This window comes from Aptenodytes patagonicus, chromosome 7, assembly GCF_965638725.1.
Source record: "Aptenodytes patagonicus chromosome 7, bAptPat1.pri.cur, whole genome shotgun sequence".
NCBI lineage: Eukaryota > Metazoa > Chordata > Aves > Sphenisciformes > Spheniscidae > Aptenodytes > Aptenodytes patagonicus.
In genome coordinates, this window is record NC_134955.1 from 2,143,085 (window position 1) to 2,157,423 (window position 14,339).

At 43.1% G+C, this 14,339-nt stretch overlaps 3 protein-coding genes across 3 annotated transcripts; all 3 read left to right on the top strand.

Moving 5' to 3' along the window:
- Positions 1 to 2,199: 2,199 nt before the first annotated feature.
- Positions 2,200 to 3,156, top strand: LOC143162919 (olfactory receptor 4S2-like). The gene has a single exon (XM_076343491.1). It carries the CDS (start codon positions 2,221 to 2,223, stop codon positions 3,154 to 3,156), a length of 936 nt encoding a protein of 311 aa, XP_076199606.1. The 5' UTR covers positions 2,200 to 2,220.
- Positions 3,157 to 7,057: 3,901 nt separating this feature from the next.
- Positions 7,058 to 8,005, top strand: LOC143162773 (olfactory receptor 4S2-like). Its single transcript, XM_076343343.1, has one exon. It carries the CDS (start codon positions 7,067 to 7,069, stop codon positions 8,003 to 8,005), a length of 939 nt encoding a protein of 312 aa, XP_076199458.1. The 5' UTR covers positions 7,058 to 7,066.
- A 4,997-nt stretch (positions 8,006 to 13,002) lies between these two features.
- On the top strand, positions 13,003 to 13,950 carry LOC143162774 (olfactory receptor 4E2-like). Its single transcript, XM_076343344.1, has one exon. It carries the CDS (start codon positions 13,003 to 13,005, stop codon positions 13,948 to 13,950), a length of 948 nt encoding a protein of 315 aa, XP_076199459.1.
- Positions 13,951 to 14,339: the final 389 nt, after the last annotated feature.

Here is a 14,339-nt window from a genome sequence, read left to right on the forward strand (position 1 = left end):
TGAGATGGAACGAGGCAGATGAATATATTGTACAATGCAATTTGGTGGTGGTGACAGGGGCCTTACCAAGAGGGACACACAGTAAAGCTGTCTGTTGTGAATGGGTTGTATCTTTACAATCCTTTCAAAAATTATACACCTTGTTTTAGCCTAGGAGTTTCCCATCTGCCGTTATTCAGGAATATAGTTTTCCTTGATCATTTATCTCTTGGTCACTCCTTTCTGAACCACTGATTGCCTAAATGTGACACCGAGACTGGTGGGGTTTGCTTCCAGTTCCACTCTGGCCTAGACGGAGCCCAGCTGTTTCTCTTCCACTGGCTACTGCACAGCCATAAATATGTACCTATTTTGTCCTTTTGTTTTCTGTAGAAATCTACAGTCAGTGCTAAGTGAAAAGAGGAGGGATGGAAAGGTACACAACTTGGTAAGACTAGGTAGAAATCGATATCACATTGTTCTTATTGATCGTTTTTTCTTGGACATACATCAGAAAAGGAATTATCCATGGAAATTTTATCCCACTTCTTGAATATCTTTTACCTACTGTTAGTACAGCTGTAAGCACAAGAAAAGTCCCTAACTTTCCCAACTTCCTCTCTAGGCTTTCCTTTGTGGGTTTGAGAGCAATTTTGTTTTTTCTCCATTTCAGTGTTTCCTGTGGATGCTTGATCAGTTTTTGCCTGCACAAGCGTTTCTGATTTTGCTGTAATTTTAAATAGGTGCTAGATAATTTGAATTAACTGAATCATTCCACAGATCTGCTCAGATCACCTGCACAAACGGGGAGAACTGCTTGTGTTTTCATTGGGCAGGACTTGCAATGGTGATTTTTAACAGCAGTTGACTGGGAATGTTTTGATACTAGGATGAATCCCATACAGCTTATAATTTGTTTCTAAGAGGTGCCTATTTTTAGCTTAATCTGGTGGTTTCCAGGCTTCTTTGACCAAAGGAACTTTGATATCTGGGTGCATAATGGCAAGTTGGTAATGTTAAGGACTAAGTCTTTTTAAAGATGTAAGTTATTTATTTACTAGTGACATGTACTGCTCCGGGGGCTATAGCTGGAACAGGCCAAGCCAAAGAAGCCCCACATTCACACTGGAATGTGACCATGTCTGAAAAGAGAAACTGTAGAGGTGTAGAAATGCCTAGAGATAAGGAGTTCAGCTATAGCACCAAAAAAAAAAATGGGGATGGCATTATGGAGAGCTCTGAGCTACTTTCAGGAGACAAAAAGGATTATTCTCTGAAGTTAACTTTACCCTGGTGATGTTACTTTACTCAGGCTCCTCCTAGTCAATGGAAGAAGAAAGTTCTGTAAAGGACCTTAGTTTAGCTGTTCTGCCTATAGAGAGACTTTGACCACCAGCTAGATTGGCTTCACTAAACAGAAATTAACCCTTGAGAATATCCCCCAGAGTGTATCACAAATCAGTATAAAGTAAAACTCATACAATGCTGGGACAGAAGATCTGAAAAGATCCTTTCATTCTTCCTTCCCCTCAAAGAAACGTCGCTGAGATTTAGAACAAGCTAAATACTAGAGGAAGTCATATGTGAAATTGTTTGCTGTTTTCACCATGATAGATAACTTCCCCAGAACTCATTGTTCAGCCCATGAAGCTGCAAATTTATGTTTCAAAATGTATATACACAAGAGATTTTTTTTTTCTCTGTGAGTGGTTTCATTTCCCCTCTGAACAACAATTCAAAGATCATTTTCACTTGTAAAATAAATCAGCATTCCAAGGAATATTTCCAGGTGTTCTTAAAGGCACGGTTTTTACAAAGATTGTTTTCATGGATTTGGTCTACGCTGAAGGCAAATGTGCTATTAAACATCGGTAGCCACTGTAGTGCTCGAGGTGAACACTGGCTTTGTCCTTAGCACGCCAGCCATAGGTCCAGTCCTTCAAAATCCTGGAGGACCAGGATGGAGGAACATATCACAAAGTACGCCTGTCTCAGTGCGGTAACAGCCGTGGCTGAAGTCTCATGCAAGGAGAATGAAATACCTAGGGGGGGGGAAGGAAAAAACCCAACAAAAAAAACACTTCATAAACTTAATACTAATCATATATATTTCTTAGTCTGTATGCACTTCTGATAAAGAATTCATTATTAATAATGAAAAAACCTGATGAATCAATCATTTGTCTTTATTTTTCCATGTGCCTAGGCTGTACATTGCATATTGCCACCCAACTGATTAACATGGAGAATGCAAGCAGTGTGAAGGAATTCATTCTTCTGGGCGTCTCAGAGAATCAAGCGGTGCAGAAAATATGTTTTGTGATGTTTCTGTTCTTCTATATGGTTATTGTGGCAGGAAATCTGCTCATTGTTATCACTGTAATTAGCAGTCAATGTCTGAACTCTCCCATGTATTTCTTCCTCTGCTACCTGTCCTTTGTAGATATCTGTTACTCTTCCGTCACAGCTCCCAAAATGATTGCCAACTTCCTTGTTGAAAATAAAACCATCTCCTTTGTGGGTTGCATAGCACAGCTGTTTGGGGTACATTTCTTTGGCTGCACAGAGATCTTCATCCTCACAGTGATGGCCTACGATCGCTATGTTGCCATCTGCAGACCTCTCCACTACACCACCCTCATGACCAGGCGTGTGTGTGGTTGGATGGTGATCGGCTCATGGGTAGGAGGTTTCGTGCACTCCACAGTGCAGACTCTTCTAACCACTCAGCTCCCCTTCTGTGGCCCTAACAAAATTGACCACTACTTCTGTGATGTCCACCCCCTACTACAACTGGCCTGTACCAACACCTACGCTGTGGGCATCATTGTTGTTGCCAACAGCGGAATGATAACTCTGAGCTGTTTCTTCATCCTGGTCATGTCCTACGTTGTCATCCTGGTTTCCTTGAAAAGTCAAACATCCAAAGGGTGGCACAAGGCCCTCTCCACCTGTGGGTCCCACATCACTGTGGTGATTCTGTTCTTCGGGCCATGCATGTTCATCTACATATGTCCGTCCAGCAATCTGTCAGAGGACAAGAGCGTGGCAGTGTTTTACACTGTCATCACACCCATGCTGAACCCACTCATCTACGCGCTAAGAAATAAGGAGGTGAAGAGTGCCATGAGAAAACTATGGAGTAGAAAAGTGGGAAGTGAAGATGGAAAGGTGTAGAACTGTGGTAACATTTCCAAAGGATCAGAGAAAATCAAGCATCTTTCACTGTAATTTCTTTTGTGAAAATTCCCCAAGAACTGCCTTTCAAAGAAAAGCTTGCTGTTAGCTCCTGTTGTAATTAGGAAGACACTGAAGGTTCATCTTTTGATTTGAAAGACATTGTGAACTCTGTGACAAGCAGGCATTCCCTTTCTATTGTCTTGTCAACTAGTGCAGGCCCGGGCCTGGGGCTCCTGAGCACTAACTGAAACACCAGTGTTTAAATAAATACTATCAAAAATACTGAAAATGTTGTCCAGGTAGAGCATCCCATTACTCAAGTATAAACTTTCAGATGAACTCCATCTGCTCTGTAATTCATTCAGCTGGGAAAGAGAGGACTATGGTCACCTTCTGCTGGAAACAGTCATGCCAAAGGAGGCCCCTTTCTGCTTGCAGTAAATGCCTTTTTATGAGAACCACATTGTGGTATCTTGAAACGATGGGTTAGCAATTAAAAACCTGATGTTAGGTGCTAGTTGGGTCATTTGCCGATGCAGGTAACGGGGAAGCTTCTCCCCTTCCCCTGCCAGCGCAACAAATCCTTTCTGCAGTGTTCAAAGTCAGGTTGGATGGGGCTTTGAGCAACCTGATCTAGTGAAATCTGTCCCTGCCCGCGGCAGGGGGGTTTGGACTAGATGATCTTCAAAGGTTCCTTCCAACCCGAACTGTTCTATAATTCTATCTACTTCACCTATCACTGATGCCATCCTTCCAACCATCCCCTCTATCCTTCAGCTCTGACTCAGGTTTTTGATTTTAATGTTTAGACTAATACAGAATCATAGATCTAATGAAAGACACCTTGCTGACTGTAAGAAATGAAGGAGTCACCAAAGAAGGCATTTGGAGGCACAATTTCATGTGTCAATGGAAAAAAAAAAGGATTATTTAGGAACTATTCCAGTATGCAAGACAACTCCTAGCCCAACAGAGCACATTTACACACCCACACAAGGGAAGAAGCAGGTTTTCCATGGGAACAGCTGGTACGCCTACTATTGCAGGAGGGAAGAGAAGAAACATGAGGATGAAAGACCAAACCAGTTCAGTGCCAGTCAAAGCTGTCACAGGGTGATAAGCTATAGCAGCTCGGGGTCTCCACCTGAGGAGCCACAATCAGACAAGAGACCCTAGCCCCTACCTTGCCAGCAGAAAACCACCAAATCAGCTGAGTGAGGAAGGAAAAGACCTGCTTGGTGCCATCCAAAAGTAATTGAAGCGTTTTTATTTCTTCACTTACATTCCCTATAAACACCTGCACCTGTGTTACACCTTAACGTGACTTAAGTAGGATTCAAGGTTACAAGGTGTTCCCAGCCCAAGCTGGGGCTTATAACTTTATATATATATACACAAAATTATATATATACATATGTCTATTAAAAATAGATTATTTTTTTGAATGCTTTGGGGGTGAACCCCAGTTTTTTTTTCTGGAGGTCTCACTTCTGGGTGCTGCTGGGCAAATATTCGACCATAGCTTATGGAAGGTGTCACTGAAAACAACATCAGGCTCCTCTACCCTTTGGTAAAAATTCTTATAAGAATTTAATACTCGGGCTAAAGAGTTGCTTCTGTGTTTTGCATTGTCTCAGTAAAAATACCTGGTAAGCAGTGAGGACTAACCACAAACCTTTCTAAATTTTTGAATTGATTTCCTGTTTTACTTCCCGTTTCAAATTTGTACAGCAGACGTCTAAGGGATAACAGTCTATAGCACAGCTGTGATATTTTTTTGTGCTGTTAACATGCAATGGTAAGAACAAGTTAATAAGAAATAAGAACACATATGAGGAATATTAGCTTAGGACAGAAAACAGAATTTATATAAATGTCCTGTGTAAGAGACGTCTTTACTTCAAGAATGCTTGATTGCAAAGGAAAGGTGAATATAAATCTTGCAAACGGCCAGGTGTGATGTTTATTTGAACTAGAAATGCTTCCAGAAGAAATACATGTCCAATAGTAAATAAAGTCTATTTATCCGGACAGCATTAAAAAGCCAGCCAGCAAAGAAACAAGGAAGCAAGCGAACCCATGCGCAGTGTAACAGTCTAGATGACCATGCTCCAGCATCACTCTCCAGAGACTACCCTAATAGCTATCCAATTTTTAGCTCCTTGTCCACTGATGATTTCTGACAAAACTTCGTATGCCTCTGGGATCTCATTACTCCTGATAGTCTTGTGATTCTGCTGTGTGATTTACTTTAAATATTTCTGCTACAATTTCCCCATCTTGTGAGAGATAATTGTTCTTGTAGATGCTCCTGGAAGTTTTTTTTTTTGCAGAATGGGAAATGCAGATCGAGAGTCAGGCTGTTCTTTTCAGCCACTGTATGTTTCAGAATTGGCAGAGATAGGGACTGCTTTCACAACATCTAAGCAGCAACTTGCAGCTGAGACATTCTGATGAAACCACCTCAAGTGGTCAGAGGAGGTCATCAGAGGAGGAATAGCAAGCGAACTCTCAGAGACTGGCAAATATGAACTGTGTAAGTTTTCTGATATTGTTCCTTTGTTTTGGTCAAGCGTGACTGAAATCCTAACTTTGAAAATAGGCATTTCTGGTGAGTGACTTTTGTGAGGCCCATTTTATGACTTAGAAAAACTCAATTACAGATTTTTCAGCCTTTGTTTTAGTTGATGTCTTACTTGCTTTTTTTCCCCAGTTATATGCCGTTTCCAGGAAGATCTGTCAATAGGATGTTGTCAGTGTTACAGAGAGGACTTGGGAGCTGATGACTGCACTTCTGATGTACTCAGTCTTACATTGTCTGAGCTGGACATGTTAGGCAACAATGGTCACAACAGACACACTTTGGTCTTCCCCACAGTGCTTTCCCTCTGCTCATGGCGGGGCATGGAGGTAGGGATGGAGACACTGAAGAGCCTTTCCTCTGCTGCCCTAGTTGGGGAGTAGCCAGTAGGTGAGGCAGAGAGCTCAGGAGAAAGAACCGAGTGTCCTGTGATTGTCAAATAGAATTCAGACCCCAAAGGGCTTGCTGATATCACAGACAAGGTTATTACACCTTTGCCACCTCTATCTTCATGTATAAATTGAACACTAGTGATACTTGTCTACTGCATGGGAATGCCGCAAAGGTGAATTCATGGGTGTTTGTGAGTAAAGGAGGGTCACCAGCAGTGCATTCATTACCCCGGTGTCACTACAGATGTATTTATGAGGTGTTCCACACTAAGTCCAGGACCTGGGTGAGGTATACAAACCCCTGCTAATGCACCATTAATGCAAATTAGCTCCAGATTAGTTCATTCGTGTACTCTAAGAAAGGTGGTCCAAGAAGACACTGGCCAGCTCTTTCTGTGACTGAACTTACTCAGGTCTATCACAGTCAGAGAGATAATAAGGAGTAGTTCTGTTGCATTCCTTTAGAGGACCGAAAAGGAAAGTACAATCACTGCTTGCGCAAGGGCCTTCCTCAGGCCATGATCAAAGTGTTGAGACTTGAATTATAGCCACACTGTCTCTTTTGGTCAACTTTTATTTCCAAATCAACATTGTACGGTAAAAATGGGTCTTGAGGGGACCTGGTAATTAGTCGTCTTTTTTAAAAGAGGCAAAGGTGAGAACTAGGATTCCTGAGGGTGTTATTTCTACCAACCTCCTCAAATAAATAATCTGAGCTTGTTATTATATATGTCAATAATACATTCTGATTTGAATATCACCTGTTATTCCTTGAGGGAAGCATTGACTTTAAATGGAAACTGTCCCAAAAAGACAGCAAAGGAAATATGCTTAATATTTAACACACCAGTAGTCAGTATGGATGTGTACTGATAATGTCCCATGTCTAATGCCATAGCTGGCATCTCTTTTCTGTGCTTCAGGTCCTGCCTACATGGTGTCTATGGAAAACAAAAACAATGTGACGGAATTCATCCTCCGTGGACTAACACAAGATAAGACAGTAGCAAAAGTGTGCTTCTCATTATTCTTAGTCTTCTATGCCACTACCATTCTTGGAAACCTGCTTATCATCATTATTATAAAGACAAGTGAACAGCTGAACTCTCCCATGTACTTCTTCCTGAGCTACTTATCTTTTGTAGACATCAGTTACTCCACTGTCGCAGCTCCCAAACTCATTTATGACCTTCTTGTTGAGAAGAAGACCATCTCTTTTGTGGGCTGCATAGCTCAACTGTTTGCGGGCCATTTCTTCGGGTGCACTGAGATCTTCCTTCTCACAGTGATGGCCTATGATCGTTGCGTTGCTATATGCAAGCCGCTTCATTACACAAATACTGTGAACAAGCATGTCTGTGGCTGGCTGGTGGCAGCTTCTTGGGTGGGAGGCTTTGTACACTCAGTGGTGCAGACCCTGCAGGCCATTCAGCTACCATTTTGTGGGCCCAATGAGATCGACCACTATTGCTGTGATGTTCACCCTTTACTGAAGCTGGCCTGCACTGACACCTACATCACTGGTGTCATTGTGGCTGCCAATAGTGGTGTGATTTCCCTGAGCTGTTTTGTTGTTCTTATTGTGTCCTATGCTGTTATCTTGGTTTCTCTGAGGAGACGCTCTTCCGAAGGGCGTCTCAAGGCACTCTATACCTGCACTTCCCACATCACTGTTGTAGTTCTGTTCTTTGGGCCGTGCATTTTCATCTATATGCGCCCTTCCACCACCTTCTCAGCAGACAAGATGGTGTCTGTGTTCTACACCATCATCACGCCTATGCTCAATCCCTTGATCTACACCCTCCGAAATGAAGAGGTGAAAAATGCCATGAAAAAGTTGTGGAGCAGAAAAGTGAAGAGGAGTGAGAAATGAAGCAACACAGTGCATGTTTGTAAGATGATGTGAGCTTCAGAAACCATGGGGATGGAAAGAGAAGTGGTCAGGAGAGGCTTTTCAGTAATGTTGCTCTGCTTTTAGCACAGCTGTTCAAAATAGGGCTGACACTAAATTCGAGGTTTTATGTAACTCATCTTCTTTGGGAACTGTCAGTCAAAAGGATGTGAGGTTATTGTCAGCTACCAAACCTGAGCATTGGGAGTGGTATTGTGGCATTTACCTTCAGGCACCTCGTAGCTGTATCTTGGGTATTTGTCTAGGCTTCTCCCGGCATTAGGAGAAACAACCAAGTATTTTGAGAGGTTGTTCTTTCCTACTAGCTCCTAAAAGCTTTGGAGAGTAGCATCTCCTTACATTTCTGCATAAAGGAGTGATGGTGGTACCCAGCTTCCAAGAGTAAACAAATCTTTCAGTAGTGCACAGCATTGGCAGCTTTTATCTAACGTATTTTGATGTGCTAACATGAGGTGTCTACAACTGAGCAAGCCGCTGAGGAAAGTCAGCAACCTTTGGGCAGATGGGACTCATTTCTTGGTAAAATAGGACCATGAGAGAAGTAGGAGGTTATGTCAGGTCTCTGCATGACACGGAGAGATGGCAAATTGTACCGAAACACCAGCAAATAAATAAACACCAATATGTAAATATTAAAAACATTTTCCAGGCAGAACATCCTATTAGCTAGAGCGTGAACTTTCAGTCAGACAATCTGCAGCTACTCTGTAGCCCATTCAGCTGGGAAATGGTGGCCCAAGGTGTTTGCAAAATTGTTGCCTGCTGCTGGAAGCAATCATACCATTGGCATTCCCTTTCTGCTTGCGGTAAATGCCTTATTATGAACACCACATTGTTGTGTGCAGAATCCATGAGTTAGCTATTAAAAAGCTGGTATTAGGTGCAAGTTTGGTCATTTGCTGATGCCGGTAACAGGAAGGGAATTTTCTCTTCTTCCTCTGCCAGTGCAATTTCCAGTTACTATTATTACAGCTCAATGTCAGTACCATGATTCAAAAGCTCACCAAGCTAATAGCTAAAAGCTTTCCTACAATGGTGAGTCTGAATGTTCCCATTTTTATGTATTTGGTACTTTCTGGTGAATGTGCTATCTGCTTCAGCTTTGTTCTCCCTCCTGCCCCTGGTTCCTCAAACACTCATCATCTAAGCTGTCCAGTGACAACAAATGTAAGACATGCAAATTAATGCCCAGGTCCAAAAAAACCTCCTGTACTATAAACCTAAAATTATGGCTATTCTTGCTTGGATCAATTTCATTTAAAGGAGCCCTGCTGTCTGACACCTTTCTGAGACCTTGAGTTTATATCATAGGTGACCTTTATAATCTATCAGGGCAGCAATCCAAGCATGGTTAAAGATCATAGACACTGACTGATCCACAGTCCAGTGGCATTATCAGGATCATTTTCATAGCTTTATTTAGACACTGGATGAAATTTTATGTTTTGGCCAGTACTCTGGAGCTATTACACTAGTATTATCTAAGGGATAGGTATCTCAGTGGAAATAGGAGAATTACATATTTCTCCATACTGAAATACAACCAAGGTCCTAGCTGAACATGGAAAACATTCCTCATCTTCTTAATAAGAACGTTATTGTTTGGTTGACATTTTCCTCAGCCATTTCCAGTACGGAAACGTAGAAATGCCCCTAGAATCTCATGATGCTGGGCAACGCCTTTCTACTGCAAATTGACTGACTGTAGTCAAGGCATGAATTTTCTAAAAACTTCTGTTGGCACTAATATTTTGGGAAGGGAAGCAGAGGAACAGGATGTCCTTAAAATAGTTGACAACTTGCTCATTTGCCCCAAGGTAATTGGTGACACATGGAGACAAAATACAGCAAAAAGTCCTTGTTACTTTACGATGGTAGTAAAATTAAAAGTAAAACATCATGACTTGGACAAAGGATTTTTATAATTTCTCCGTATTTCCAGACAGAATAGGGAGAGAAAGAGGTAGCAATGACTGACAGAAGAGGAAGGTTTATCTTCCCTGCCGTTAGGGGGTAAAAACAGGTGTGTAGTCACCAAGATTTCCTTTCTAGATTTCCAGGTTCTTCCTCACTGGAAGAGGCTACTCCTTTCACCTCCTGAAGATGTAGCAGAAATGGCCATAAAATTCAGTAATCACATTTCTTCTTTTTCTAGATTGCATGCTTTGAGAGACTAGTTTCCATTCTTTAAAGTTCATGCCATGTGTTTGGTTTACCTTGGCTAGCTACCGGACACCCACCCAGCCCCTCTCTCACTCACCCTCCTCAACAGGACAGGGGGAGAAAATGAGGTAAAAAAGCTTGTGGGCTGAGATAAAGACAGGGGGATCTCTTATCAATTAACATCACGGGCAGAACAATCAGTTCAAGTTGATTTGAACTTGAGCCATAGTTGTCAGTGGCATATCACCACCGATATCTTTGGTCTGCCCAGACCTTTCTTTGTCTTGGGGAATGAACATTCATCTTAGCTTATCTTTATATCTCATCCTGATGAGGCATTGATCCAGTCTATCCTTGGGTGACTGCAGTTTCCCACCAATGCTACCTGTCCTAGCTCTGCAGCTTCTCTGATCTCAAGCAACATTTCCTGGTGCCCCACACTGTTTCAAGGCAGGGATTGGCAGTACAACCCTACATTTATGTTTTTATTACTAGAGACTTGTTTTTTTCATACGAAGGGCTTCTGAGTGCTTAGAAGTGCATGGTGTCTTGTCCTCTCTTTATCAACCTTCAGGACTCCACGCACAGAAGGTCATTGAGCAAATTGTTGCGCTGTTGCACACCAAGGGACCCAGCCATCAAAACTGTTTAATAAGGCCCTCGGGTAGCTGCTTGGAGTTTGGTAATGACACAGTTCTCACAGGTCCACTAGCGGAAAACTATCTTTTGCCTATGTTTAGCACCCAGTACGTTACAGGAGTATTTATATGTTGTGCTGGGATGGGATGACTTTAGGGAGAAGGAAGATGCGGGAAACACAGAGGTCAGTTCAGAAAGCCTTGGAGGTGTTGCCTCATTGGATCTTTCTGTTTAAATGATAGACGGAAAAAGGGACATTGATAACATCACGGTAAAATCTGCCTGTAACCTGTCAGGAAAAGAAAAATCGCTTGAAAACCTCCAGAAACAAATTTCTATGCAACAAGAAACTTAAACGAGAGCAAGGATATGGCAATTACAAGCAGGGGGAAGAAGAGTGGAACAATGCCCTGACCTGTCGGATGAATAACTTGAAACAGATTTGGAGTGAATGGTTTAAAATGTTTTCAGACAACAAATGCTGTGGAGTTCAGACTTCAAAGTTCATGTTGTATCAACATTTAGTAACTGGGTACAGTAGCAACCATTTTTTCCTCTCCTTTGCTTATGTTCTTCGTATCAGCCATGGCATATTAAAGCACATGTGTGTGGTTGTGTTTGTTTGATGTGAAAGGCAGAGAGAAATGCTTGGTAATCTGTTGAAAAATATACAGAAAAATTTAAATACTACTGTGACATGTTGGTCATTTGGATCCTTCAAGGCAGCTTCTTTTAATGTTGATTGCATCGCAGACATCTAGCATGGGGCAGGCTCTCCATTTATACTCAAGGACAGACGTACTATCTTCTATGGTGTTAAGTCATCTCACTGTGGTGTAATGATCTAAATAAGGTAAACTGAGTCATGCCTTTAAGATGTTTATTCCTCTTCATTGGCTATATAGGGAGCCAGAGCTGTTATGCTCAAACTGTGATGCCTGTTCTGCAGGTCTCTGTCTAGTACAATGTCAGGGATCGCTATAGGCAGTTCACCCTCTCTGCAGCTGTGCTAGCTCTGGAAGACTACCGAGCCCTTGGAAGAGGCAGAGGGGAAAAAGTGGGATCATTTCTAAACGAGTGCTGTGATTGGCAGACATATATTCCAAATTATGCATGAAGCAAACCTGTTTGATGGGAAAGAAAAACAGTCTTTGAGAACTACCAGAAAGTGGTAGAGAATAGAGCAGGACCTGAGGAACGTGCTCAGGTATTAGCAAAAGGCAAGAGGCATATATGAAAAACAGACACTGCTTTCTTAGTAGTAATCTCCTGCTTGCTGACTTATAAACTCTTAGGCAGAAGTGGGCAGCTAAAGAATTTCCTGGTGTGATTGTAAATGAAAATGAGCATTCCTCTGCTGGTCACATTTTAACCTCCACAAGACAGTGAGTGTATTTGTCCACTGAAGAACTTTAAAAATTACTCGGAGCGACAAAGAAGTAGAGAAACTGCAGAGTTTTGCAGCTTCTGCTATGTTAGAAAATACAATTTCTTCAGGAGAGCATGGTCTGTTAACGGCAGGCCTAAGCTACTAAACAGCTGCTAGCTCAGTGGAGGGGAATACCAGTGAAGAACCTCCCAGACCTGGTTTCTGTGCATGTATTTCTAGTTTCAGAGTGGACAAGCTAACTGGAGAGCCCTTTCGTCAATTTAGAGGAATGCAATTAGGAGTAGAACATGGAACAGCTCATGGTTGAGCCATATATTGTAGACAAGATGCTTGAGCATGGCAAGCGTTCACTTTCCGTCATGGCACTTTAAACTCCCAGCAGGTAAAAGGACAGCGTCGCATTTTTCCAGCATTCATGGCTCTTATCCTGTGAGAGTAGGACGTGATTCCTCCCTGCCAGAATGGGAGCACACACTTTGTCACAGCAACTACAACGCAGAAAAATAGTGGTCAGAGCGAGTTCAGGGGTGAGGGTCAGTGTGGAGGGGCCAGAAACCTGAAAAGGGAGTGGGAAGGTGGGAGAAGAGAGGCGGACAGTGCTCTTTGCAAACACTGCTCACCATAGTTTATGATGCGACACTGTGCTTTCTGTAGCAGGCAGAACAGCAGTAAATGCATCCTGCTCTCATCATCCATGAACCTTGGAGCTGCAGCACATCACCATCTCTTCCTGGTCAGCCCATGACTTCACCCCCACACCTGTGCTATGGGAGCCTCAGCTGAAGCGATGGCACTGGGAAACTTCTCCCGGGTGACTGAATTCATCCTCTTGGGGCTTTCCGATACAAGGGAGCTGCAAGTCCTCTTCTTCACTTTCTTCTTCCTGGCCTATGCCATGGTTCTGCTGGGGAACCTTCTCATCATTGTGACAGTCAGGACTGACCCCAAGCTGTCCTCACCCATGTACTTTCTCCTCTGCAATTTGTCCTTCATAGATATCTGCTGCACTTCTGTCACCTCTCCCAGGATGCTGGTGGACCTGCTCTCCCAGAGGAAGGCCATTGCTTTCGAAGACTGTATAGCCCAGCTGTTTTTTCTGCACTTTGTCGGGGCATCAGAGATGTTCCTCCTGACTGTGATGGCGTATGACCGCTACACTGCCATCTGCAAGCCCCTGCACTACACAGCCATCATGAGCCGGCAGGTATGCTGGGTCCTGGTGTCTGCCTGCTGGGTGGGGGGCTTCCTCCACTCCATTGTCCAGACGCTGCTCACAATCCAGCTCCCCTTCTGCGGCCCTAACACAATCGACAACTACTTCTGTGACGTGCCTCCTGTCATTCGGCTTGCCTGCACAGACGTCTACATCACTGAGTGGCTCATAGTATCCAACAGCGGCTTGATATCCCTGGTGTGCTTCCTGGTGCTGGTCACATCTTACACGTTCATCCTGGTCACAATCAGGGTCCGCTTCACTGAGGGGCACTGGAAGGCGCTCTCCACCTGTGCCTCACATGTGATGGTCGTCACCCTCTTCTTTGTACCCTGCATCTTCATCTACCTCCATCCCTTTTCTACCTTCCCCTCCTACAAGCACATCTGTGTGATCTGCACTGTCTTCTCCCCGGTGATGAACCCCCTCATCTATACCCTGAGGAATAATGAGGTGAAGGCGTCCATGTGGAAGTTGTGGAAGCGCTGCAGAGTCTTCTGAGACAAGCTGGGTTTGCAGCAAACTTGGAGTTACTTTCCTACAGACTAATGGCAGATCGGGGCATGGGAACAGGGTTGGAATCCAACGTGTAGGGCAATACCTGAAATCCAAGGGATGTTTAGTTTCAGTTAAGGAATTTGCCTAACCTTGGTTTCTTCAGAGCTGTAGATTTCATTGGTATTCTTATCTGTTTAGATATCTTTAGTCCACCTATGGATTTTTCACTGCTGCAGGACAGATGAGACATTTTTAAGGCTTTTACTATTCGCATAGCTTTGCAATTGCCATTTCTGATGACAATTAGAACATCCTTCTCTGCACCCTCAAAAAGAAGTCAGGAGGACCAGACTCTTGAGTACAGAGCGACAATGTTATGCAGTGAGCCTTGT

What these genes read in the sequence shown, in the direction of transcription:
- LOC143162919 (XM_076343491.1), top strand. Translation starts at nt 2,221, where the DNA reads ATGGAGAATGCAAGCAGTGTGAAGGAATTCATTCTTCTGGGCGTCTCA.
- LOC143162773 (XM_076343343.1), top strand. Translation starts at nt 7,067, where the DNA reads ATGGTGTCTATGGAAAACAAAAACAATGTGACGGAATTCATCCTCCGT.
- LOC143162774 (XM_076343344.1), top strand. Translation starts at nt 13,003, where the DNA reads ATGGGAGCCTCAGCTGAAGCGATGGCACTGGGAAACTTCTCCCGGGTG.